Raw genomic sequence first — 27,237 nt, 5'->3', positions numbered from 1 at the left:
AAGCGGGAGTTCCGTACTCACCGGCACCCTCCTTCTTCAGAGAAAGTAGGATGGATCGGTCAGATGCTGACAAAGCGCTTGTCAAAATGGATTTTAGAGACCAAATGACCATGGCCAAAGCGTTTACCTGTAGCCCTTCTCAGAATACGAACCGCTCCCAGAAAAGACTTGGGAGTATCAACGTATGAAGTGTTGTTTTGGTTGATGTACTTGGGAGGGAGAGGTGAGATGCCCTCTCTTGAAGCCAAGGATAAGTTTCTTAAGAACTCTTGGAAATCTGGCCCTCATATCTCCATGGAGAAGTACAAAACTTACCGAAAAACAACAGGTTGGTAATGGATCTCATTGGAAATGTATCATAGCAACAGCATCGGGGAGATTGCAAGCCTGAGATGCTCAACCAGTGAGCGAGTGCCAGGAGAGCATTACCTGCGTTCGGTTTAGAGTATAGAACGGAATGAATTTCGCTGACTGGTGCACAGTTTCTCCCTTGCTAATGGGGGATGTGAGCCCAGTATTGCAATAACAAATAAATTTTGCTGCTATCACTAAGTTTCTTGCCTAACCTGAAATTTTTGAGTATTTCTCACATGGTCTTGTTCAATATGTTTGTCACCTCCATTGGTGAGGGGGTTAGTGTCCACCCTTTGTAAGTATACTGATGAGACGAAGCGGGTGAAGTGGTTGGCACACCAAAAGGCTGTGCTGCTAGACCTGGACAGGCTGGAGAGCTGGGTAGTATCAAACCAGGTGAGCTGTAACAAAAGCAAGTGTTGAGTCTTGCACCTGGGAAGGAATATCCACAAGTATCAGTACAGGCTGGGATGTGACATGCTGGAGAGGAGCTCTGCAGAGAAGAATCTGGGTGTCCTGGTGGATGACAGGTTGGCCATGAGTCAGCAGTGTGCCTTGGCAGCCAAGAAGGCCAATGGAATCCTGGGGTGCATTAAAAAGAGCAAGGGAGCTGATCATCCCCTTTTGCTCCTCTCTGGTCAGGCCTCACCTGGAGTACTGCATCCAGTTGTGGGTTCCCTGATACAAAAATGACAGGGTTCTCCTGGAGAGAGTCGAGCAGTAGCCCATGAAGGTGATAAAGGGCCGGGAGCACCTCCTCAGTGTGGAAAGGCTGGGTGACCTGGGTCTGTTCAGCCTTGAGAAAAGAAGACTAAAAGGGGATCTGATTAATACTTATTATATTAAGTGTGGGAGTCAAAAGGACGTGGCCAACCACTTTTTAGAGGTCTCTGGGGACAGAAGTAGGGGATATGGCCATAAAGTGGAACAGAAGAAGTTCCGCACCAACACCAAAGGAACTTCTTCATAGTAAGGATGATGGAGCACTGGAGGAGGCTGCGCAGGGAGGCTGTAGATACCGGGGTATGTCTAGCGAGATCTGAGGCTGTAGGCGGCTGCGAGGGGGTGTGGGGGTTCTGGGGAGCTGGATGATCGTTGTGGTCCTTTTCAGCCCCCCTGCCGTTCCGTGGTTCTGGTAAATGCTGTGGAAAGTGAAAGTGGTGTTTCTGCATTGGATATTGAAAGGGGCAGTTGATCTAAAGAAGTGAGCTGTAGCACGTCCTTAGAAATAGCTGATGTGCAAAGTAAGAATACCGTATACTGTGGAAAGTGAAAGTGTTGTTTCTGCACTGAACGTTGAAAAAGGGCAATTGATCTAAAGAATGAAGCTGTCACATATCCTTAGAAATAGCTGACGTGGACAGGAAGATTACCATATGCATATAGGTAACATATTTTAGAGACATAGTTACCGAATTACGTGACCAATTCTTTCTCCCAAAGCTGCAACAGACTTTAAATGTTCTAAACAATGTGGGTATAGTATTCTGACCTGGGAAACGTACTGTAAGGTTGTTCATTAGGCCAGCAGAAGTGAAGTCCACTGAACAAACTCTCAAGGAGTCGGGGCCTTTACACAAAGCAGAACTGTCCCACTCTGTGGGAACGTTAGGATGCCGTAGGCAGGCTTCAAGATACTGCCCTCTGTCCTCCTTCCAAGCTTATCTCTAAGCAAGGACAGACGGATGACCTGAACAATGACCCAGTGCAAAGGGCACAAATGCTGGGGGGTAATGAAGCAGTTAAGAGGTTATGTCTATGTTGTAAAGCAGACATCCAAAAGTTACGACCAGATGTTTGTTAAGAAAGCAGTTGTTAGAAGGCAGTCGACCAATTAAGATATTTGTGGTTGGGTGGTAAGGATTTGTGTTTACTTGGTATTGGTACGATTAGTGAAGCGTTGCGAAAGAGTGTGAACCTGCAGTACTCAGCCAGTGAGGAGCCGGGGAGAAAGAGATAAGGGTCGGGCAGTAGGGGATAAAAGATGTAACACTGTTTTCTCTGCGCTCTCCTGCTTGCAGGAGGCCCGCCATTGCAATTGGGAATAAAGATAGATACAAAGATCAGAGAACCGTCCTGGAAAACTATTTGGCTATTTCCAACAACGCTTATAAATATCTTAGATGTGGGAGTCAAAAGGACACGGCTGCAATCTTTTCAGCGATCTGTGGTGACAGAAGAAGGGGAAATGGCCATAAACTGGAGCACAGGAAGTTCTGCACCAAAATGCAAAGGAACTTCTTCACGATGATGACGAGGATGACGGAGCGCTGGAACGGGCTGCCCAGGGAGGCTGTGGATTCTCCTTCTCTGGAGATATTCCAGGCCCTCCTGGGCGCCCTTCCTGTGCTGCCTACTCTAGGGAGCCCGTTTTGCAGGGGGCTTGGGCTCAGTGATCTCTGGAGCTCCCTTGCAACCCCAGTTTTGTGATTCTGTGATTTTATTCATTGCTTCTTGCAGCAATGCAGCGTTTCAGATGAGAGAAAAGCACGGCGGGCGTAAACTGGGTTTCTGTGGTTGGTAAAGCTGTGCTGAGAACTGGGCTGACTACTGCACCTGGAAATGTGTGCAAAGTCTGCAGACACAGAAGAATAACTTTTCCTTGCAGGTTGGGCTTGTCTAAGGTAGGTGATTGCTAGGTGAGCTTGTGCTTTAAAGCATCAAGTTGTATAAATAAGGAAACTTTAAAAGCAAGATTGCCAGTTCTTTTTTACCTAGGTGATTTTTTGCAAGGAGAGATTTGAAATGCTGCTTGCTAATGGAAGATGGAGAGAGGAGAATCAAGTCAAAGGCATGCTGTGCATAGCCACCACGTAGCATCTGCGCCGCTCTCCCCCTGCACAAAGGAGGAGCAGCTCAGCAAGCTTGGCCTGGGCCATGGAAGGGAGCATACAAACATCTGGACCAACCCCAACGGAGCGGGTTCTGCAGGTTGGTTGTCTTCTGCTGTTTGTCTCCCATCCTGTTGCTCAGGGGTAGACGTGTTCTTGATCAGTGCTAATAGGAAACTTTCATGACATTTTTGTTTCAGCTGTCCCAATGCTTTGATCCCTTGCTGCTGGGATGGGGCGTTTGCAGAATGACAATGTCCAGTCAGATGTTGGGGATGAGTCTACGCACCGGGGTATGTCTGGCAGGACTGAGGCTTGGGGACCAGGCCAGGTCAAATCCAGTGCACTTTGCTCTCATTCTTAGTGCTTGCTTTTGCTCAGGAGGGTGGGTGGTGAGCCTTATGAACCAGTGCCTGCAGATGGGGTTTGTGGAGAAAGAGGTCCTGCAGGCCTTGTGTGACACCCATGGAGCTATAGTGAGGCTGCATCAGCGTAAAACGCCAGAAATCCCCAGAGGTGTGAAGGTGAGCTGTGGGCACTAGTAACACAGGAGGGAATGTGCATGCTTGGGTTTGGATGCTTCTGTGTGTTTTAAGTGACTGTGATACCACTGCTCAGTCAGTTTGAGTGTGTGGAACAAGTGTGACATCCTTTTTGACTGAGTCCTGTGAAAGGAGTCTGTATGGGAACTGCTGAGTCACGGCCTGAACCTCTGATTTATCACCTGAGGCGAGCAATGAGTCAGCCCTGGGAGCACAGGTGAATGGAATTCACCTGTGCTGCAGGATGGGGTGGAGCATGGCTCCACCTCTCCTAGACCCATTTAAGAGCTGACTACCAGTGGGTAGGATCTCTCTCTCTCTTTGGAAGATTCTCTCCACTGGTCTTTCCTGAGCGAGCCCACGACATGTGTAAGCATCCTATGTATTCTCTTTGTCTTGGTGTGCCTAACTCTCTTGCTTATTTCATTATTATAACATCTTAATATTGTTTGATTATATAAAATTCCTTTATATAATTTTCATTGATTATACACTTGGTGAGCCAGGCAGGCAAGCCGAATATACTAAAACTTACACTATGTCCTTTCTTTGGAATTTCTGTAAATGTTCAAGGGGGAGGACACTACCCCCCTAGATAAAATAATTCCAGGGCAGATGCCAGGATTTGCGGGATCCCCTTATTATGAATTGTCAACTATCATTGAAAAATGGGGTCCTCTACGTGTTGTGGGAAATGTTTCCCCATATCGCCTAGCAGATTACTTTCAGGGACTAGGCAATGATACATTAGTCACAAGAGAAAGACAATTAGCTGCTTCTACAGTGGCATGGCCACTCTTAAATGCTTTAAATAATGCTGAAATAAGGAATAATACTTTAGTGAACGAAAATGAACTTTTAAAAGATCATATTGAAAAGTTAGAACAGGAACTTGGCATATTAACAGGAAAAAACCCAATTCTACATCTTCCAATAGGTCAAGTCTGTAATATTTCAATAAACAATGACCAGGCTCCTGAATCAACGGACTGTGTTGATCAGGAAAATAAACAATCTAAATCTGACCTTGAATCTCCAATTTTGACGGATGCACTAGAAGTCCGTCCTGTTATAACTCAAAAAACAAAAAAGGTACAGGACAGATCGGCGGGGGTGCCGCCTGATCAGTGGCCCCCCGTTCAAACCCACTTGCATGTAACAGCCCGACCGTACACAGCAACAGAACTGATGGACTTAGTCCAACGATTTAAGCAGAAAGCTAGAGAAAGTGTGCCAGCTTGGACTATGGGATTCTGGGGCAGAAAGTGTTCTGATGAATGGCCCGGAAATAGCCAAATTGGCCACAATGACCGTCCATCCTGCTCTTAGACAGAGATTATATGCAGGTAATCAATACAATGATGAAAACCATTCTATAATAGAATGGTTAATGGCGGCCTGCTGTATGGTATGGCCCAATCAATCTGATATTCCTTTACATACAGGGATGTGGTCCTCCATGGAAAACCTTCAAAATTACATCTGTGAATTAGGTGTAAGGGAAGCGATTTATGAAGATGCCTTTGATGGCCCGGATCTGGTCAAATTCTCAGCAGGGATGAGAGACCTAATTTTACTGCAAGCCCAGGCATTGGGTATATTCGATCCTACCCTCCCAGCTGAGTTGGATGTCCACGTTACTCAAGATGGCTTTGGTTGGGGCCTGTGGCAACGCCAGAGTTCTGTTCGGACCCCCATTGGTTTTTGGTTTCAGGTCTGGCATGGAGCAAAAGAAAGATATAATATGATTGAAAAACAGTTATTGGCTGCCTATTCAGCATTACAGGCAGTAGAGCCAATAACCCAGACGGCTGAAGTTATAGTGAAGACCACTCTGCAGATTCAGGGGTGGGTGAAAGATCTGACCCACCTTCCTAAGACAGGGGTGGCCCAAGCACAAACAGTGGCATGATGGGTCACTTACCTCAGCCAAAGGAGCAGTCTGTCTTCATCATCCTTAAAAGAAGAGCTTCAGAAGATCCTAGGCCCAGTGACCTATCATTGTGATGCACCAAAAGAAACACTGGTCGCTCCACCAGAGAAGAGTCCCGTTCAGGAGAGGAAATATCCTATCCCTGAAGATGCCTGGTATACAGATGGGTCCAGCAAGGGCAACCCGAGCAAGTGGAGAGCGATAGCATACCATCCTTCGACTGAGACAATCTGGTTTGATGAGTGTCATGGAATTAACTAGATCAGTTTATGCCCGTGACAGGGTGCAGTAGGCCCCTGCCCTCCCCACCCTCGGCCTGGCCCCACAAAATGGGAAGGAAGGGGGAAAAGGAAAAAAACAGCGGCAACAATCTATGGAGGTAAACTTATTTTACTAACTATGATATCGGAATGCAAAATAATACAATATAATACAATCTACCAGTGGGGAAGGATCTCTCTCTCTTCGGAAGATCCACTCCACTGGTCTTTCCTGAGCGAGCCCACGACACGGGTAAGCATCCTATTTATTCTCTTTGTCTTGCTGTGCCTAACTCTCTTGCTGATTTCATTATTATAACATCTTAATATTATTTGATTATATAAAATTCCTTTATATAATTTTCATTGATTATACAGTAGTCCTATGAATTTGAGGTCTGAATTTAAGCCTGTGGGCATCGCATGGGAGTTGGGGAAGAGCACGAGGCAAGGAAATTTGGGTAAGAGGATGAGGCTTCGGACCAGGAACCTCTTCCATCGGTATTAACTCTTGCCGTTCTCTTTTTGGATTAGGAATCCATGTGGTTTTTTTAATGAAGAACAGACTCATTGTGCAGCTTGTGAGTGAATTCATTCACGCCTGTTAGCTGGTTTTCTTTCCTACATGAAGCTGCAATTGAAATGGACACTTTGTGATCTGATCCCCTCTGGCATGCTCAGATCTGCCAAGTTGGCAAGGCCTGGCTCATGGTTTGTGAGTTGTGCCCAAGGTCAGAGAGTTGACTCTTGTGAGCTTTGAGTCATGTCTTCCAGTTGCACGTTGTGTTCTTTCTGTTGTGTTGACCTCTTGAGCTCCAGCCCTAACTGAGGATGCAAGCGCTACCGCAGAAGGAACGGTTTAGATTGGAAGTGCAATGCAAAGAACTGGAGCCAGCAGGAGCAGGGAAGCGATCATCCTCCTGTGCTCAGCACTGGTGAGTCCTCACCTTGAGTACTTTGTTCAGTTCTGGGTGCCTCACTACAGGAAGGACAGTGAAAGCCTTAAATGTGTCCAGAGAAGAGCAGTGAAGCTGCAGGGCATCTAGAGCACAAGTCTTATGGGGAGCGGCTGAGGGAACTGTGATTATTTAGTCTGGAGAAGAGGAGGCGCAGGGAAGACCTCCTCACTCTCTACAACTAGCTGAAGAGAGGTTATGTTGAGGTGGGCGTTGTCCTCCTCTCCTGTGTAAGTGATAATAGGACTGGAGGGAGTGGCCTGAAGTTGCATGAGGGGAGATTGAGGTTGGATGTTAAGAAAAACTTCTCCACAGGACTGGTCAGACGCTGGAACGGGCTGCCCAGACAGGTGATAGAGTTACCATCCCTGCAGGTGTTCAAGAAACATTAGATGTTGTCGTGAGGGACGTGGCTTAGTGGGAAATGTTGGTGGAAGGTGGATGGTTGGACCGGATGATCTTGGAGATCTTTTCCAAGCTTGCTAATTCTATGTTTCTATGAAAGACATGTGCTGGTGAGTGCTTTGCTGGGTGAGCATCACCCTGCTGAAGAGCAGGCAACTGTTGTCTTTGCAGGCAGCCACATCCACAGGGATTGGATGGACCTTAACCTTGTCTTTCACATCTTATGGGCAGTAAGTCATGTGGATTTAAAGCAGGATCTTAGAGGCAACCTTGATTTCTTCAGCCACCAGAGCTCTCCACCATGCTTCTCTGTGTGATGTGAGACCATGCAGAAGTCTGGGTAGGTGAAGTCAGTTGCTCTTCCTTTTCCCCCCAGGGCTGGAAGTAGCGGGGAAACGGGACTGTGGGACATCCCAGCAGTGGGTTCCTACCTCAGCAGAACCAAATGGCTGTTCTGGTCCACGTGGTCATTTTGAGTGAATCTGACACAAATTAGAGACATGAGGGGCCTGTGAGCAAAAAGCATGTGCTGCATTTTGTGGTGCAAGATGTCCTCTGAGCTGCTGCTAAGAATGCCCAGCATGCTTTCTTTTTGATGGGAAGAGGTTTAGCAAGGATTTTTTAGATGAAAATAGATGAAAATCACGTATTTCCTTTTGACTGACCTTTCTTTCATACTGCTTCTTGAAAAGTTACCTTTGGATTCTAAACTAATATTTATTACTGAAGAGAATACATATGCACCCTGCACTTTTATCTGCACAAAGAATCCTCTGAACATCTGTTTACGTGTTTCTTTTTGGCACTGAGATGAAGCTGTGTGGAACATAGGCTTGGATGAATTTTCAATCAGTAGCAGGGACGTGTAATGCTCATCTTAGATGTCGTGCTGACAGAAAGAGCAGAAAGGTACATTTTATGGAGTTGCATGCTGCTTTTTTTTTTTTTTTTCAGTCATGACCATGGAAGCGTTACCCAGACGAAATGAGCATTTGTCACCTGGACTTTCTACACATGACAGAGGAAGTGGAAGTCAGCAGCTGAAGTGTCTGGGAAGACCCCTGCGTGGGAATGGTGAGAGTTACCCTGGCACCGTTCTTTGGAAATCTCAGGGCTCTGTAAGCTCTGAAGCTGTGTCGTAACTCCTCCCGTGGTGCTCTCCCTTTCTTTTGTGTAGGAGAGCTGGAGTTCAACTCCTTCCTGTTTCCTGCCTATGTGCTGCCTGCCTTGTCCATGGCCCAATGGGCTTTTATTGCTCACACCCAGATTGGTACGTGTGGATATAAGCCTTTGTTTACGTTTATCTTTTGCTTGTGGTGACAGCTCATAGCTGAGCTTGTGGTTAACAAGACGCACAATAGCTGGAGATACAGTACTCTGCATCACTAAAACACGAGCTTTGTGGCAGCCACGAGCCCAAGGAACAGCGAGTTTCTGTGTTTTATTTCTGTGCTTGCTCCCATTGCCCCGCGGCCCCGTTGTGGTTGAAGCCGGTGGGTGGCTCAGCACCACGCAGTCCTTTGCCCACTCCCCTGTTCCCCGTGGGATGGGGGAGAGTGTTGGGTGGAAAAAGAGAAGTAAAACTCATGTTTTTGAGATAAAAGTAGTTCTGAATATATATATGAATGTATTGCAAGTGATGTACAAGCAATGGCTCACCACCCGCCAACCACTGTCCAGTTAGCCGCCAAGCAATAAAAGAGAGTGAGATGTACTCTCATCCCCTTCAAAACTCCTTCCACTTGATGGCATATAGTATGGAATATCCCTTTGGCCAGTTTACGTTAGCTGTCTTAATTCAGTTCCCTCCCAGCTCCTTGTTGAGAGCTTTGCTGAGAATGGCCTTGGCTCTGTGCAAGTTTGCTTGTCAGAAACTATAAAGATCAGGGTGTTCTCAGTGTGATTTTTCTCCTAGAACCCAAACATAGCATCATACCAGATACTCTGAAGAAAAATCCCTCCCACCTGAGACTAAGGCAGCCCCCCAGTGTGTGTGCCGTAAGCCAGATAGGGATGCAGGTGTTGCATTTCCCTGGCAGCGTTGGCCAGGGATGCTGGAGAGGTTTTGGTGCCCAGCTTGGACGTCGCAGCACTGCTGTGCCTGTCAAAGCGGCATGCTGCGTGCTCTCCAAGCAACGAAGCAGCGTTTCATCAACAATGTGCCATGCTATTTCCTGGAACCTGGTGTGTTTGTGTCTCTGAGGCTAGGTTTACCCTACGAGCTCTTCTTGCAATAGCTGTTTTGAATTCCATTGCAGGCGTGTGAGCAGAAGTGCTTTTCCCCTTATGTTCTGTCTCACAGTGTTTGCCCATGGTTGGTAGAAGAAGGAGCTGATGGAGTCAGCAGTAGATTCTGTTGGCTTACCCTCTGTGCTTCATCCCTGGAGCTCACTGCTGCACAGAAGAGTACACGCGTGTTTATCCCAGGGCTGCAGTAAACGGGAGCCTGGTTGGCATAGCACTGAGCAGCACCTAATGGGCTCTGCAGAGGATGGCTTTGCAGAAGGAGCAGGAGTGCCTGCGTCCACCTGTATCCTGGGATACGTTCTGGCAGCGATGCACCAGCTGTGGCCACAGTGACTGAATGCAGGGCTTGGCTTGGGGCTGCCGTGTGGCACTTACTGCCCCGCCGTATGCCTGGCAAAGCACAGCCACCCCTCGCCCACGACAAGCGTTTGTCTTAGTGTCGTGTTTCATGCTGTCTCCTGAACCTCAGGAACTGGAGGCAGCTTCCCCACAAGAAGGGGAGAACAAAATGAGGTCATCCTGGAAGCAAAAAGGCAAAAATCCACTTGGGAAAGAAATGTATATAGCAGTCTCGTAGCAGTTCTGTGTTTCTCCCGTCTCTTCCTTGATTTCCTTACGGTGAAATAGATACGTGCTGTAACGTGCTCTTGAATGAAACAAAGGACTCTAGTGTGGATTTTATGTAGGCCCTGCACTGCAAGGTATGCTGCTGGGAGGAAGTGTCCATCTGCCCGAGGGTAGGAAGGCCCTGCAGAAGGATGGCCTGAGGCCGGTTGTACGAGGCTCAACAAGAGCAAGCGCCGGGTCCTGCGCTTTGGTCATGATGACCCCGTGCCAGCTTCTCCAGGATTTGGCTGAGGTAGAATTCCAACCGCCCTCTGATTCTAGAATGTTGGAGTGTTGGAATCTTCTGGTCTTGTGACGTGGTCTTGCTTCCCCACCTTGTCTGTCATGGTGGAGCAGCCTGGTGGCCCTTAGTGATGTCATAAGCAGCTAGAATGAGGGGAGGAGCAGTGCCTGCTGCGTCCCTTCATTGGAGCGCTTGAGCTCTGACTGAGTAGCTAGCTTGTTGCACTTGTGCATCGACTGAGTACCTTCGTTTTCACACCGTCTTGTGCAGCATCTTGTAGGTAAGCTGAGACAGTGTGAGATAGACAGGTGGACAGTGAGGTGTTGAAAGCTGCTGGCTGGCGGAGCTGGTAGTGTCATGCTGCTTACTCTTGACCATCAGGCATAATTTTCACTCAGTAGCTACATTCCAAAGCATAGAGGTGGCATTTGTCTCAGGGCTTTTTCCTTGTCTTCTTTGTTAAATTGTGCAAGCTCACTGATCAGCTCTTTCTCTCTCCTCTCCCCGCCCTCTGCCTTCTCCTTTGATGCAGCTTTTGCTCGCGGAAGAACAGAGCAAAGTGACAAGAAACGGCTGCGGCTTCAAGGAACTTGTTCTGATCTCTTGCCTGGTATGTGCCACACGTTGTCCCCCCCATGTGGTTTTGCAGCCTGCGTCGCACCGTGTTTAGTAACACAGCCTCATCCAGCCTTGACAGGACACTGGTCACGTGTAGAGTTATTCCACTTTCCCTCCAGCTCAGCCCTCAGAAGGATGCTGTCTGTGATGCTGTGACCAGCTAGTCTTTAGGAAACCAATCCCTTAGGCAAGGAGTCCTAGTCCCGGTTTGTGCAGGGCTGCACAACGTGACCATGAGCATGCGTGCTTCGGCTGCGTGTGCGCACGACAGCTGTGGGGAGCACAGCAGAGATGCAAGCAGAGGAAATCCGTGTGGAAGGCTGCGGCCGGCGCTGGAGGTGAACTGGTGGGAGCCGGGCGCTAGGGAGCAGATCCACCCCCAGCAGTGACTCCTCTCACTGCCCTGCTACTGTGCTGTCGGAGTGCTCTGAGCAAGCGCATCTGCTGCTTTGTGCCGGAGTCCCCATCTGCTAGCAGAGGGATAGCGACTTGGTAAACTGCTGCGTAATAGGCTGTCTCGTTTGAAGTGACTGAACAAAGTGGTTGTTTCTAGAACACCTGCCTATGCCAGTGGGTAACTGAGGGTAGTTCTGAAGAAGTCTCTCCATACCGTGGTGTGTGAACAGAGAAAATAGAAGTGTGTTTCTTTTCAGTTCCAGCTTGTCGTGCCTGCTGTGATGGGCATCGCGTGCAGCGAGATCAGCTGTGGGCCTGACCTGGCACAAATGGAGGTAGAGTATGAAGCTCTGATTGGTCTTTGTTCTGCTGACTTGAGCCGGCAGAGTGAGCTGCAGATGAGCTCTCCTGCTTTTCAAGAGAGGGAGAATCCTTCCAGCTCTATCGGTGTCACTGAAAAGCTGCCTGAAAAGCTTCATGTCCTTGCTACGAGCATCTAGATGGCCGTGGACGTTATAGTACCGACAGAATCAGATCGAGCGTTATAAACATGCAGAAGCTTTTTCCCCATCCTGCTTGGATTTTGTCACCCAAAGACCAAGTTCTCATATTCAGTAAGTTAAGGGAAGCAGGCACTTGTAGTGAGCCAAGGATTGGGTCAGTGGACCAGCTCCTGTGTCCAGTCCATGGCTGAGGTCTCCAAGCAATAGGTTACAGGAAGCAAGCAGACTCTTACGCTCCTCTTTGGCAAGACAGTACTGCAAGCGTGGCAAGTTTATAAAACTCCAGGAGTCCTCTCGGTTGGGGTGTTTGTCCTCTTAGTCTGGGTAGAGAGAGACGCATCTTTACATTGCCTGGCCATACTGCTGCACACCAGGAAGAGAAACAGCTGTTATTAGACTTGCAGTTTCTTGTTAAGCACTCATGATAAGGATCTTTCTCTGCAGATGTGCTCCTTGCTCTGAAATTGTCCTCGTTTGTCCTCAGCTCCTCACCATGGCCTGTGCTCTCTGTTTCAGACTGAGAACAATGGGAAGCCCCTGCTGATCCACGAGGAGTCTCCTGTAAATATTCCAGCTGTTGCTGCTGCCCATGTTCTTAAGAGATACGTTGCCCAGGCACCGGATGAACTCTCCTTTGAGGTAAGCAGTTAAGGGCGTTCCTAGTTGTCATGTACAGGAGAGTATAAGGTGTGAACGCATCAGGAATATTCTCAGATACCTTCAGAATGTTTGGTGAGGTTGCAGTCTTTTGCAGGTGGGAGACATCGTGTGCGTTACTGATATGCCACCAAAGGAGCTGACCCCCTGGTGGAGAGGCAAGCATGGCTTTCAGGTAGGCACAAGCTTCAGACTTGAGAGAGCAACTTCGGTCAGGTCGGGAATCTCGGCTAAGAGCTGCGCTGCCTGCACAGGATGGCTCATGGATGTAAACATTTTCCCTGTGTCGGTGTCAGAGATGGTCTTTGTAGGAAACTGTCTCCTCAATTCACTTAGAAGCAAGAGCCTTCACAATATGCATCAGGTCACGGCCACTGAACCCCACCTTTGGAAATGCAGCAGCTAAGACAGTGTTTCAGTGTCTCAGAGTATTTTGCTTGCACCCATGCAGAACGTGAAGTTAGTGTCTTTTAGGAAGTTACTGCCTGTCAGCTGAGGTAGGGTAACAGACCCTCCGCGTGCTTGTTGCTGCTGCTGGCTGCAGAACGCTGGGTAGCTCGGAGCTGGGGATTATTGCAGCTGCATCTCAGTCAGCAAGAACTTTCTTCTTCTACATCTTCTACAGAAGCAATTATTTGTTTTGTAGGTCTTTTGGCTGCAAATGTTGAATAATTATTACTTTTATGCAGGCCACTTTTTGTTGGATAGTCTTATGGAGCGTCAGGCAAGCACGTTCCGAGGAAAATGTTAGGTGGCTTTTGGTTGAACAGTTCAGGCCTGAGAAATGCTGCCTTCAGTAGTGCACCTCTCTTTTTTTTCTTGTTACAGGTTGGATTTTTCCCAAGTGAGTGCGTGGAGCTCATCAGTGGAAAAATTCCGGAGTCTCTCCTCAGTTCAGTGCCAAAGCCAGGTACAGATGTTACATTTGATGGTGCAGGGAAGCAAAATGGCGTCTCTTTTTGGGTGTGTTCTGTGTTTAATACCTCCTTTATCCATCCCGTGTTATAGTCTGTGCTGATGATCCTTCAGGCATATCATGGGGCATATGGCTGGTGTTTTGTAGGCAATGAGAATGAAGGAGGGCAAAGGCAGTTCTTCTGCGAGTCAGTACGAGGTTGAGAACAGCCAGTGTCCCTGGTGGACAGCTAGAGGCCTGGTTGTGCTAGTGATATGCTTGATCGGAACGTGACTTTTCAAGAGGATCCTTAATCCTCAAGTTGAGCAAGCCAAGCAAGAGGAGTGCATTAAACTCCATCGGAACGCGCAGAGATTTGGCCCGATCCTCCCGTGTTTATGAGTGGACTTGGGGAAATCATAGAATCCTCCTAGTATGGCTTGGGATGGAAGGGAGCTCAAGGATCATCAAGTTCCAACCCCCCTGCCTCAGGCTGGGCTGCCAACCAACCTCCACATCTAATGTGAGACTAGACCCCACTGCCCAGGGCCCCATCCAACCTGGCCTTTGGCTCCTCCTGCAGGGATGGGAGAAAATCCGTTTTTCTATGTACTTGTTAATGTTCTTCCCGTTTTGACGTGCTCTGTAGAATGTGTTATGCTCGGCCTTGTCCAACTGAGCCAAACCTGAAATGAACTGGTTTCTTCCTGTTGTGCAGTGCCAAAGAAACGCGGCAAGCTCGTCACCTTCCTTCGTTCCTTGGTGAAGGCCCGCCCAAAGAAACCGAAAGAGCGGGAGGTGGAGAAGGAAAGGGTGTTTGGCTGTGACCTGGGAGAGCATCTTCTCCACTCTGGTCGCGATGGTAAGGGACAGCCCGTTCCTGAGATCTTCCTCTGTTGGGCATCTAAAGATGAAAGGGAGGTCATATCTAGCAAAGGGGCAGGTTGGTACCGGTGGAGAAACGTGTAATGGAAGTTGATGGCTGAAAGATAAACTGAGGCTAATGCTCTTAAGAGACAAGCACGTTTGTATTTGCTTAAACCAAAGCCTGTAAGCCAATCCCACGCTAGCCTGAAAAGAAGGGAAGCCTTTTGGCCAAGGAGAGTGTCCTGCATATGTTTCCCTGCTCTCCTGGACATGAGATTTCCCACCTCCTTTCATTCCCATGGGAGCTGTGGTGGGACTTGCAGTGTCTCCGGCTTCCCCAGAATTACTTTCTCCAGGCTGATTCCTAGGTCCTTACACTTCTTGAATGCAAGGAACACGTCTGTCCAGTTTCCTCGTCTTGGACAGCTTTCTTCTGTAAGGAAGAACTAAGCAGTAGCCTGGCTGGGCTTAGTGGATGAGATTTGACAGGAGCACAGCCTGAACCAGTACTTGAATGAGGAGCTCAAGTAACCGCTGGCACGTGTTCTTTAGTCCCCCAGGTCCTCCAGAGCTGCGCCGAGTTCATTGAGCAGCACGGCGTAGTGCAAGGGATATACCGGCTGTCCGGCGTCGCGTCCAACATCCAGAGACTGCGGTAAGAGTGCTGCGACTGACACAGCGGTCAGTAGGGGCGCGTGCCCTGTTGTGGGTGCTCAGAGGCCTGCGCCGTGGGGCAGCTCTGTGCAGGCAGCGTGCGCTCAGCAGTGGTGCGCCAGGCTTGTCACTGTTTGATAGGAACACGGGGCGTTCAGCAGACTTGCTGGAGCAGGAAGTTCTCCTTCTGTCCTTCGGAGCACTGGAAGGCTGTGGGGGACTGCGGTGTCACCGCTGCCAGCTCTCATTCCCGTTTCCTCCTGTTTGCAGAGCCCTTTGGAGCAGCCCACACTCCTCCTTGCTGCTCCGGGCTCCTGGCTTAGGATTGTAGACTAGGCAGCCAGTTGTCAGAGTCACGGGAAATGCCTTAGCAAAACGAAAAGGTCTCCTTTTGGAAACATCTCATCCAGCATGGCTCGTGTGGTGCTGGTGACTGAGTGTTCATTTTCTCCTGTTAATCGGGAAGCCCTTCCAATGCTTGATTATATTTGGTGTGGCTTTTGACTTGTTTTCCTCTTTCTCAACCCCCCCGCCCGTTTTTGTGTCCTTCTCTCCAGCCAAGAATTTGAGTCTGAGCAGATTCCTGAGCTAACCATCCGCGACACTCACAGCGTGAGCTCCGTCTGCAAAATGTACTTCAGGGAGCTCCCGAACCCTCTGCTGACCGACCACCTGTATGACAAGTTCTCGGTAAGCACAAGGAAACGTCTTTCCTTTGCCTCTTCCCTGGGCCTCTTGGGAGATGGCTGCAGCAGTGCCCCAGCTCTGAGGCCCTTTTTCTGTTAGCCCCGTGGGGTTTACTCGTATGTCTTTGCCACATCATGCATCATATGGATGCCATTTTCGGTGGTCCCAGGAGGCGGTTATTTCCATATTCACAAAGCTTGAGAGAATTCATGTTTTTTGTTTTTTCTTTTGTTTTGTTTTTCTATTCCCCAAGTATTTATAGAATGGGAGTGGGATTGATAGCAAAGTGCACTTGAAGCTTGAGGAGCTGAGCTGCACAATCAGGCTGTAAACCGGCCCGCTGCTTGGACTCCTTGGCCTTGATGGCACCAGCTGCGTGCCGCTATGTTCCCCAGATGCCTCCTGGAAGGCGTAAAATCTGTCTCGGCGCAGACCAACAGCACGCTGTCCCCATAGTTCCCGACCCTGTGGCAGGTATCTAGCCTGATTTGTGTCTCAGTCCCTTTCTGCACTATTCCAGGAGGCTGTTGGTGCCGCTACAGATGAGGAGCAGCTGGTCAGAATGCAGGACGTCATCCAGCAGCTGCCCGCTCCTCACTACAGGTCAGTGCTGCCCTCACTCTGTTGAGCTCAGCCATGCTGCACTTCAGAGGGCAGTGGTGTGATTCCAGGCTTGTCTCATGCTGGCAACATGATGCCTGCGTATGTTGAAGCAGTTTAAGGCTACACGGGGTTAATTTATTGGGTCGGTTCCTGGGCACGGGGGCACAGTTGGTGCAGCTGGTGGCTGCAGCTGTGCTGTGCTGGGGCTTGGTGCCACAGTGTGGCACTTAGTCAAGTTGGATCTACTTCATCTTCAGTGACAGTAGCAATAACATGCATTGAGGCTTTGCTCTGTGAACCGCAGCACCGCGTGCTCATTGGTGCTGAATATTTGCCTCTCTGATTTTCCAGGACACTGGAATACCTGATAAGACACTTGGCTCGTCTAGCCGGGAACTGTTCCGTGACAAACATGCACGCTAAGAACTTAGCGATTGTGTGGGCTCCAAACCTCTTAAGGTCAACTTCTTTCTCCATTTCAACACACTGCTTGGATCTGTTCTCCGGCAAAAAATGCAATTTACCTTTTTCTCCATCGAATGTGCTCTTCTCCTGTACACTGTAGTAAGTGGCTGACGGCAGAGCAAGAGCCTGGGCTGTTCTCCAACCGCACGGGCACAATTTCTAGATGACAATTTCTGCCCTCTTGTTTAGATGGGACTGGTGTGTCCTTGACCATCCAGGAGAATTTCTTCAGCGGCATCACCGCGGAAGCCTCCGGAGCCCAATTTGACAGCTTTTGGCTGCAACAATCCAGACTTGGGGAAACTTGGATCTTGGATAAATGACTGCTAAAATCTGCCTTTTCTACAGATCACAGCAGAACGAGTCTGCCTGCGCCAGCGGAAGAGCCGCCTGCATGGAACTGCAGACGCAGTCGGCTGTGGTGGAATTCATCATCAACCACGCAGATGTCCTCTTCTGCTCCAAATCCGGATCAGACATGGCAGATGGAGCAGGTGAGTGTCTTCCTCCATGAGCTTTATCTTGATCAGACACCTTGATCAAATCCAGGCCTTCTCCAAGATCTTTGAAATACACTTGTTCTATCGAGGGGACAGCAGACTTCTGGGCTTAGATTAGAATCTGGCATCCTGTTGCTGGATGCTGAGAATGTCCAAGTCCAAACTTTACAATGAGAAAAAAAAACGTCACTGTCGTTACGATGTTTTGCATGCAGGTGAAGCTTGATGAAAGTGTGGCAGTGAAGCTTTCTGAGTTCCCTGCCCCCGCTTTCTAGGGTTTTTCTTTGCCCATTTCGATACAGTGAGCTGCTCTTATTAATTATGACTCTGTCCTCTGCCTTAAACATACCTCTGACCACATGCTTATTCTGACCTCCTCTTCTTCTAGTGGCTCAGATAAGCAGGTCTGAGAAAACTATAGCATCTCCCCCAGAACTGTGATGGCTGTGGTGCTGCTTTGTGATCCTCGCTCTTACCTGTGGCTTTCCCTTACAGGGCACGGTTCTCTCTCAGGGCCCAAGTCTGCGTGGGTGTCTTCTCCTGCCACAAAGCTGCTCACCCTGGAGGAGGCACAGGCTCAGAGGCGAGGCCACAGCAGCTCTTCCGTTGTGACACAGAGCAGGGACATAGAAGTGGAAGAAGGCCCCACAGCTGTACAGGGGAAATTCCACACAATCATCAACTTTCCATCTGAAAGGTAAAGAGGACTTTGTTTTCCAGCAACCATCATCATTGTTTGGGTGGGTTGTGTTGTTGTTTTTTTTTCCCCCATTATTTCTTGCGCCAAAACATGTGGAAGCTAAATTAAAGTAACGGTGCCTGAAGTGAATTGTTGCAGTGAATCTCTGCTCCCTTTGGACTCTGAGATTCAACTAACATATTCGGTTTAGCCACACGAGGCTGCCATTCCTTCCTTGCTGGGCACGCAGTCACGAGATGTATAAAGCCATGCTGACGTCTACCATGGCCTGAGCTGGCTCTACCTTGAAACGTTGGGGTTTTCCAGCTGTCGGGGCCACATGCCTGAAACCAGTTCCGGTTCTCCTCTAAGCAGAGCTGTTGGTCAGACTTGCTGGCACTAGAAACTAAACTTGGCGGTGAGATGGGGCCGACGAGGTGTTGATGTCAGAGTCAGAGGTGCTTTTGAATTTCCTTTATGGCTGCACGGTTCCTCAGAAAGCAGTTACGCCTGCCGGCTCCAGAAGAGCCATCCCTTAGATGCTGTCCTGTACAGCCGCGGAGCCTTTGCTCACGTGCTCTGCATCTTGCTTGACACAGTTTAGGGGAATTTAGCCAGCAAGACTTCAGGGCTGAGCTATAGGAGTGGAACCATCCTCAACTGCTTGAAAGAGAGCGAGTTTCTAAGCTGTGCTTCAGCAGAAACCAGGCGGTGCCAGGAACAAGCAACTGTTGGCAAGAGCTCAGTGCAGCTCTTCCCTCACCCCGCACCACGCACGACTCACACCAGTCACTGTTTTCTCTCTCCAGACAACGTCCACCCAGCAAGACGAAGGAATCACCAGCTGGCAGTTGGCGTTCCTGCTTCAGCCTGCGGAAACCATCCTCTGTGGCCAAACGCCGACTGCAGCGCAGTCCCAGGGAGCCCTCAGACGGAAGTCGTGGTGCTGGCAGGTAAGGGTGCGAATCCAGCTTTCAAAGCCTTGCTTTTCAGCGACATAGAATTCATGCCATACAAGTGGACTTGTATCTCCTCCTAGCGTTCCAACCTATACCTAGCATCTTCAGATCACCCCTGATCAAGAGCCACTTTCATAATTCAGCTTGTGAAAGTTTGACACTAACCCCTGTGTATCCTTCCTAGGTGAATCGAGCCCTTGTCTACCCAGAAGAGCCGGGGCAAGTAGCGATGGTGCGCTGTGTGCTTCCATCGATGGAGGGCTCTTAGGAAGCACGAGTCACTGTGGTTCAGATGACAGCCTTCCACATAGCAACAGCGATGGAGAGAAGGAGCTCATCCAAGTTCACGCCCTCATTTCTCCCGGCTGTGCTGAAGATGCTGACCTGAGCCTGCTGGACACCACAGTCACCAGCCTGGACTGTGACCCAGTGCCTTTGCAGTGCAGCCCAGCCCAAGCACAGTCCGAGTGCCCCGACAGCAGCACCTCCACGCAGGAGCAGGTCAGCGTTGCTGAGGAGAAGCCGAGCCTCTTGGAGGGGGACTTAGAATCAGGCCTCCAGCCCCAGGCACCGGGCAGCAGCACTGAGAGCTCTGAGCCACTCTCTCCGTGACAAGAGAGGATGAGTCCCATCTTTACCCTGGACCTCTCACGCCCTCCTGTCTTTTACATAATAATAAAAGCACGCTGGTGCTCAATCAACGCCTTGACTGCCTTCCGAGTCTTCATTCACAGAGACTGGGACGAATGCAACGAAGAGCAAGGCACGCCAGCTTGCAACGCGATGGCTGTGGGGTGCGTGCAGCAGAGCTCTGGGTTTGTTCCCGTTCTGTCTGGCTTTGGGACGTCTGCAGCGAGAGCTCAGCTACCATCTGGTATGGTAGCAAATGATGTTTAGCATCCTGGATGCTGCTCGTGATAATCCCGAGCTTCCTGGCTGTGGCTTTGTGATGCTTTTCAGGGCTTTTTGATGCATTTCGAAGCCTCGGCTGCTCCCTAACGCCTCTCTCCTCCTGCCGTGTCCATTCCTGGCTCCCGACCTAGGAGCTGGCCGTGCAGACCTGTCGTCATCACGCTGCGGCAGGAGGAGCTCACCTTGAGCAGCATCTCCCTTGCCCCGCCCCCTGCCTCTGATTGGGCAGCGGCGGCGCCGCCCCGCCCCCGGGGTCTCCTTGGTCCGCGGTAGCTCCGCCGGCTGCCGTTGGCCGAGCCGCCGTGCGCGGGAGCGAGCGTTGGGAGCCGGCTGTCGGAGGCGCGGCTCTCCTCGCAGAGCGCCGCTCCTGCCGCCTGGGCCGCCCCGCAGGACAGCGCGGCGGCAGCTGGAGCTGTCCGGGCAGCACCGAGAGATAGTATTCTGACCTGGGAAACGTACTGTAAGGTTGTTCATTAGGCCAGCAGAAGTGAAGTCCATTGAACAAACTCTCAAGTAGTCGGGGCCTTTACACAAAGCAGAACTGTCCCATTCTGTGGGAACGTTAGGATGCCGTAGGCAGGCTCCAAGATACTGCCCTCTGTCCTCCTTCCAAGCTTATCTCTAAGCAAGGACAGACGGATGATCTGAACAATGACCCAGTGCAAAGGGCACAAATGCTGGGGGGTAATGAAGCAGTTAAGAGGTTATGTCTATGTTGTAAAGCAGACATCCAAAAGTTACGACCAGATGTTTGTTAAGAAAGCAGTTGTTAGAAGGCAGTCGACCAATTAAGATATTTGTGGTTGGGTGGTAAGGATTTGTGTTTATTTGGTATTGGTACGATTAGTGAAGCGTTGCGAAAGAGTGTGAACCTGCAGTACTCAGCCAATGAAGAGCCAGAGAAGACAGAGATAAGGGTCGGGCAGTAGGGGATAAAAGATGTAACACTGTTTTCTCTGCGCTCTCCTGCTTGCAGGAGGCCCGCCATTACAAATAAAGATAGATATAAAGATAAGAGATACTGTCCTGGAAAATTATTTGGCTATTTCCAACAATGCTTATAAATATCTTAGAGAAAGCCTATTGCATATTTGTCCAAAGTACTAGACCCCGTATCTCGAGGTTGGCCTGAATGTGTCCAGGTGGTAGCAGCAAGTGTCCTATGGGTAGAAGAGAGTATGTGTGTACACTTTGGGGGTGTAAGGAGTAAATTGTTGAGACTTTGATAGTATGTGTTTGCCCCCCCAAAGAGATTGCTCCTCATTTTGAGTCATGATCATTTAAAAAAAAAAAAAAAAAAAAAAGGAAATTAAGAAAAAAAAGGAATGAGGGCAGGAATCCGCTCCTTGACCTCTTAGAAAAGCATGGTGCCAAATTCTCCCCCATGGAGATGAATTGGGCACAGAATAATTGGCCCAACTTAGAGGGAGTTGTGGATCATATAGATTCCCTCCACAAGCAAACTCGTATGGTGGAGGAAAAGGGAAAATCAATCACTTGTGCAGTTCCAGGAGCTGCTCTTACTGCTGCCGTAGAGATCCACAATGAACAGCACACGGCAGAAACCCAAATTATTCAGTCCTTGCAGGAATTAATTACAAAGACAAATCAGAAAACCTGGTGATCCTTCTCTGCCTTCTGATAGAAACTGGGCATGCATATGAAGAGACTGAAAGTGGGTATTCTGATGTTTGTATCGAGAAGGTCTCCCTATTCTGCTACAGAACTAGCCAAATAAAGGAAGGATTTTGGTTACACACCTAGGAAATCAGTATGTGTGGAAAGTGCCACTAACAGTGGGAGATCAGATCCTGTTGATTGAAAAGGAATCAGAGGGTTACTGGGGACCACCACTGGCAACCACTGTGCCCTGTGGTCCCTTACTCAAAGAGCTGATTATTGGGATGATTACTCCCCAGGACAACTAGTGTTGATTGATTTGCCCCACACTGGTCCTGTCCCTTTAACCCTCAGGGAGACTCTTAACAAATACATCTGAAAGGCTCAAGATGATCAGGAGGAAATGTACATAATTAGCTATCTGGATTTCACCTACCTTCTAACTTTGCTTCACTTGGGACCAGGAAGTTTCATGTTTGTTTTGTTTTCTTTTCCAGTTATGCTTCCTCTAACCTTGGTTCCTTTGGAACCGGGAAGTTCTCTCTTGTTTTCCAAATGCTAATGAATGCTGATCCTATTTCTGTGCCTCACATGTTCCCTTCTCGCTCTGTTCCTTTCTCTGGGATCCCCATGGTATCATTAGTCACTGTTTTGGACAGGAATCTTCTTCAGTTTAATTTTTGTAATTGCTTATGATGACCTTATCACAGTCACTGGCTGCTCATGGGGCCATGCCCATATTTGCTGTACTGGGCATATGGGACTGAATTCTAATTCTAACAGAGGCTTAACCCTTTCAACCATGGTTAAACACAGTGATTAAATGCATTCAGGAAATGAATGGGGCCAGGATAGCACTGGCCGATTGCCCCCAACTCCGGAGAGATGCAGGATAAAGAATAAAACTAGGGTGTCAGATTAACAAGTGATCTATGTGCATTGCTACACCCCTGCAGTTTTCCCTATCAGCACTGGGAACAAATCAGCAGTTATTATCTAGTGTATTATCTCAGTGGGAAAGAACTAATATAAAAAGTCCACCAGTTAATTGTAGATGCACTTGCCATAATTCAAATAATGTCTCCCTAGCTCTAAGTTGTGGAAGGTAAAAGAAATGCTTTACCCACTGAATTTTGAAAGGTGATTTGGGACAATGCAAACAAATTTCAAAGAGAATTTTAATCTTGGTGACATCTAGTTAATTTTACTTGTGATCCTCTCACTAACTATGCCACAGCTTTTGTCCTAACAATATGCAATGTTTTGGTACATACCATATACCTAATAATTGTGCTGGGACTGAATCACAATGGAGTTGGTTTTTTTTTTCCTGCAAAGAAGAATGAATCCCAAATGCTTGTGGAGAAAGAAGATTCAGGGATTTCCTTTTCTTCCTCGCTAGCAGATCTTGATGCTATCCTGTTCCTGCCTGTGGGCTGCTTGTCATGCCAGAGTCCTGCAGTCTCCAGAAGCTACCCTACATGGTACCAAAAGAGATCATGGACCTGGATTCAGCCTTTCCTCATTCTCCCACTGCATGAGCTCTCATGGAGCAGCATGCTCCTCAAAAGTGGTCATGGTCATTTTGTGCAGTTACACAGTGTTTGTGTACTTATGTAGGAATGGAATGTTGTTTCTGCATTAGAACTAATAACGTGAGTATTTTATGTTGTTGTTTCTGCTCCCATCTTGTGTTGTTTGTCAGTACTAATAGCTCTTCTGTCTCTCCCAAATAGCATGGGTTTGTTCTTTTCTTTTTGGGTTCAGTATCATTTCTTGCCATTATGGAGTGTTTCTCTTCCTTTCCTTTGTTTTCCAGGCTGTTAATTGACTCCTCATTGGAGCTACAATGACCCAAACACAGACTACTATGCACTGACCAAGTGAGATGCAAAAAGAAGAGGTAGGCTCCAAAACAGGCTTCGGGTGAGTGCTGTGTATGACTTGTGGTTTCTAGAATGACACCTAAGTCTTACTAACCCGTGTTGTTTAGTATCTCGTGTGGAGGTTTCTTTTCTCCTTCCAGGACTGGAGACTCCAGATGCTATTGCCCTTCCTGATCTCTTTGGGTTGCAGTATTAGACATGCCCACATGCTTCGAAGGGGTGATTCCTTCATCCTTATTAGAAGATCTTGTCTTGTGTTCAACAGGTAGCATTGGAGAACTGTGGCCCTCTGAGCCGTGTGAGGACAGTACTGAGGCTCTTGGTGGTTACAGCAGGAAACCAGAGCCATAGATGGGTGCCAAGATGCACTCCTTATTTTGTCCGACTAGCTATGTTGACCCCTGAGGCCACTCCCATGCTTGTAGAGGTTCTATATTCATGGCATTGGTTGTCCCTCGTGCTCACTTTGTGTTCACCAGATGTTCTTATTTTACACCATCTTCCACACCATATACTTACAAGCAAGTGTTCCACTTGGTCTCCATATCTCTCTCTGGCCAGGCAGATGCGGTGTGCCAACAAAACAAAGCATGCAGACCCTGAGAAGAAAAAAAAAACAGGAGAGAAGCTGTCCTGGGTGAGACAGGAGAAGTGTCCCTTGAAGGGATGCTCCACTGGCACTGCCTCTCACATCCGCCGCCTGGTTCCTTCTCTCTCCTTGTCTTCTAGGGCTCACAAAGTCCAAACGTACCCTGATGGAGTTCAACTCTAGCTTGACCAACACTCATCACGTCCACAGTAGCTGGCTTAGGCTCCCAGTTACCAATGGGATGTCTGCGGCTTCTGCCACTCCTACCAAACATGGGTTTGTTCTTTTCTTTTTGGGTTTAATATCATTTCTTGCCGTTATGCAGTGTTTCTTGTTTCTCTTTTCTAGTGTTTCATGTTGTCAATCTGTGCCTCATTGGAGCTACAGCGACCCAAATGCTGACTGCTCTGCTTTGACCAAGTGAGATGCAAAAAGAAGAGGTAGGCTCCAAAACAGGCTTCCAGTGAGGGCCGTGTATGACTTGGGGTTTCTAGAGTTAACTTCTTCTTTTCCAGTTCTCTTTCGTGTTTTTTTTTTTTATTTCCCCCCCTTTTTCTAATTTATTTTCATTTTCTAATTCGCTTTCTAATTGTAATGCTTTCCTTTTCTCTGATTCCTTTTCCAGTTCCTTGTATTTTTTTCATTGCTGTTTCTGAATAATTTTCTAATTTGTTTTTTCCCTTTCTTTTCCTTTTTACCTTTTTCTTTTTTCTCCTTTTCATTTTCTAATTCTTTTATATCCTTTTCTACTTCCTTTTATTTTTCTTTCTAATTTTTTTTCTCAAGTCTTTTTCCAATTCTTTTTTGTTTTGAATTCTTTTTCTATTCCTCTAATTCTTTCTTTTGCTAATTCTGTTTCCAATTCTGTTTCCGTTTCCAATTTTCTTTCTTTTTCTTCATTATGTTCCTTTTCTTTGTCATATTCCTTTCCATATTTTTTTCTTCATCATATTACAATTCCCATTCCAATTCTCATTCAATTTCTTTTTCCTTTACCAATTATTTTTCCATTCCTTTTATTAAATCTCTCTTTTTCTCTTTCTAAATCTGTTTTTTCTTTCCTGTTTCTAATCTATTTTGTTTTTCTATTTTTTTTTCTAATTCTTTTCCTATTTCTTTTTCCTGTTGCAAGTCTTTTTCCTTTTTCTATTTCCTTTTTTTCTTTTTTGAATCCCAGTTCTTTTTCTAATTGTAGTTCTTGCGTTCTCTTTTTCTGGATAATTTTCCATTTTTTTCCTATTTCTTTGTCTAATTCTAATTATTTGTCTAGTTTTTTTTTCTAAATTTCCTTTTTTTCATTGTTTTTCTTTTTCCAATTCCTTTTCGTTTCCTTTTACCACTTCTCATTCTAACTTTAATTCTTTGTTTTCTTTTTATAATACTTTGTTTTTTTTCTAATACTTTTTTCATTTTCTTTTCTCCTTTTCTAATGACTTCTCTAATTCTTTTTCTAATTCTTATTCTACTCCTTGTTTTTTTCTTTCTCTAATTCTTTTTCCAACTCTTTTTTTTCTTTTTTCTATTTCATTTTTTTTCCAGCTCCAACTCTTTTTCTAATTGTAGTTCTTTTTCTTTTCCCCATTCCAAATCTTTTCCCCAATCCACATCCTTTTCATTTTCTCTATTTCAGTTTTTTTCTTTTACATTTTCTAATTCTTTTCTGATTCTTTTTTAAAATTTGTTTTCGATGTTTTCTGTCCTTTTCCTGAATCAGTTTCTTTTCTTTTTCTGATTCTAAATCTTTTTCTACTTCTCATTGTAATTCTTGATATTTTTCTATTTTTTTCTTTATATTTTTCCTTTTTCTAATTCATTTTATTTTTCTCAATCTTTTTCTAATTATTTTTGTTTCCAGGTTTTTCTTTTTGCATTTTCAGTTTTTGCAGTTCTTTTTCCAATTATCATTCTAATTCTTTTTCTTTATCCATTCGTTTTTCTTTTTCTAATTCCTTTTCATATTCTTTCTCTTGCTCTAGTGCTTTTGTTTCCTTTCTCTTCTTTTTCATTTTCCAATTCTTTTTTCAGTTTTGATTCCATTTCCAGTTCTGTTTCCAATTCTTCATCTATTTTATTTTCCATTTATTTTCTCAGTTCTTTTTTGTCCAATTCCTTTTCTTTTCATTTTCTTATCCATATTCTTGTTTTTCTCTCTAATTCTATTTTTTCTAATTCTTTTCTTTTTTTATTCTTTTATTTTTCATAGTTCTATTTTTATCTTTTTCTAGACTTTTTCTCACTCGTTTTCCCATGTTTTTTTTATTTTTTCACTCTTTTTTCATTTTCTAATTCTAGTTCTTTTTCCAATTCTTTTTCCATTTTTTTTCTTTTTCCAATTCTAATCCTAATTCTTCATTTTTCTTTTTCTAATTATTTTTCTCTTTCATTTTCTAATTCTATTTTCTTTTTCTGTTTCTAATTCTAATAATTTTTACAATTAGAATTCCCTTTTCCTTTTTATTGTTTCTTTTCTATTTCTTACTCTTTCTAATTCTTTTTCATTCTTTTACTTTTTATCTTTTTCTAATTCTTAATTGTTTTCCTTAATTAGTTTTCTTTTCCTTTATCTTTTTGTAATTCTAATTTCAGTTCTTTTTTTCCTAATTCCAGTTTTTTCCACAGCCTTTCCCAATTCTTCTTCTAGTTTATTTCCAATTCGTTTTCTATTTATTTTCCTAATTCCAATTATTTTGTCTTTTTCCTATTCCTGTTCTAATTCTTTTTTTTTTCTAATAATTTTTCTTTTTATAATTCTAATTATTTCCTTTTCTATTTCCTCTTATTATTCTTTTTCTATTTCTTTTTCTACATCTTTTTTTTACTCTTTCCTTTTCCCTTTTTTCTTTTTCTTTTCCCCTTATTTTATTTTCTTTCTTTTTTTCTTAATTTTCATCTTTTGTGAACCTGAAGTACTCAGGCAATGAGAAACCAGGGGAGGAGAAGGTAAGAGTCAGGTAATGGGGCATGAACAATGTCCTACTGATTCAGATTTCATTATTTGTGAAGAAAATACTACCAGTCTACAAGGGACTTATCCAGTTGGGTTGCAATGCCAGAATTCCAAACCCAAATAAACCGAAGGATGCCCAATTTTGTGGGTTTTCACTTGGTTTACTTGTATTGTCTGTGCAAATTCATGTTATCTTTGTACAGGTTTGTGGGTCTTCACTGGGCTTTGCAGAAGTCCGCCCTGGTTCACTGAAGACTTTACAGGATCACTGGTCTTCACTGAGGTTCCATGAAGTTCACATGGTTTTGTAAAATTTTGCACGGCTTCACTTCTGTTCACACTAGTTCACATATCTTCACTTTGGTTCAGTCAAGTCTGCACAATTTTGCTGGTCTTTGCTGCATTAAAATTTTACTTCTTTA

The 27,237-nt window shown here is 46.4% G+C and overlaps 1 protein-coding gene across 27 annotated transcripts; it reads left to right on the top strand.

Moving 5' to 3' along the window:
* Positions 1–2,809: 2,809 nt before the first annotated feature.
* On the top strand, positions 2,810–27,237 carry LOC149911545 (rho GTPase-activating protein 32-like). 27 transcript variants are annotated; one of them, XM_090133639.1, is made up of 26 exons: positions 2,810–2,978; positions 3,073–3,285; positions 3,386–5,073; positions 5,173–6,173; positions 6,455–6,855; positions 7,453–7,621; positions 8,236–8,355; positions 8,459–8,551; positions 10,215–10,387; positions 10,911–10,988; positions 11,650–11,727; positions 12,412–12,534; positions 12,650–12,727; positions 13,381–13,462; positions 14,166–14,309; positions 14,867–14,969; positions 15,526–15,658; positions 16,176–16,258; positions 16,610–16,717; positions 17,072–17,217; positions 17,719–17,920; positions 18,712–18,855; positions 19,046–20,238; positions 23,213–23,544; positions 23,841–24,308; positions 27,019–27,237. In XM_090133639.1, the coding sequence occupies exons 7-23, from the start codon at positions 8,238–8,240 to the stop codon at positions 19,047–19,049; spliced, it is 1,890 nt and encodes a 629-aa protein (XP_089989765.1). In that variant the 5' UTR covers positions 2,810–2,978; positions 3,073–3,285; positions 3,386–5,073; positions 5,173–6,173; positions 6,455–6,855; positions 7,453–7,621; positions 8,236–8,237; the 3' UTR covers positions 19,050–20,238; positions 23,213–23,544; positions 23,841–24,308; positions 27,019–27,237. The 27 variants fall into 27 exon arrangements, with proteins under 27 accessions (XP_089989765.1, XP_089989759.1, XP_089989771.1 ...); XM_090133633.1 differs by having other exon boundaries at positions 2,810–3,285; positions 3,386–3,478; positions 3,567–5,073; XM_090133645.1 differs by having other exon boundaries at positions 2,810–3,285; positions 23,213–23,296; positions 23,420–23,544.

The sequence above is a fragment of the Phasianus colchicus genome, unplaced genomic scaffold (genome assembly GCF_987193195.1).
Source record: "Phasianus colchicus unplaced genomic scaffold, bPhaCol1.hap1.1 HAP1_SCAFFOLD_90, whole genome shotgun sequence".
NCBI classification, from domain to species: Eukaryota; Metazoa; Chordata; class Aves; order Galliformes; family Phasianidae; genus Phasianus; species Phasianus colchicus.
The sequence above is the reverse complement of the archived record's forward strand: the minus strand, read 5'-3'. Positions and strand labels throughout refer to the sequence as shown.

Excerpts from the sequence above, each read along its gene's own strand:
- LOC149911545 (XM_090133639.1), top strand. The coding sequence starts at position 8,238 with ATGACCATGGAAGCGTTACCCAGACGAAATGAGCATTTGTCACCTGGA. Across the intron at positions 11,728-12,411 it reads CTGACCTGGCACAAATGGAG|ACTGAGAACAATGGGAAGCC; the intron begins GTAGAGTATGAA and ends TCTCTGTTTCAG. Across the intron at positions 15,659-16,175 it reads ACCTGTATGACAAGTTCTCG|GAGGCTGTTGGTGCCGCTAC; the intron begins GTAAGCACAAGG and ends GCACTATTCCAG.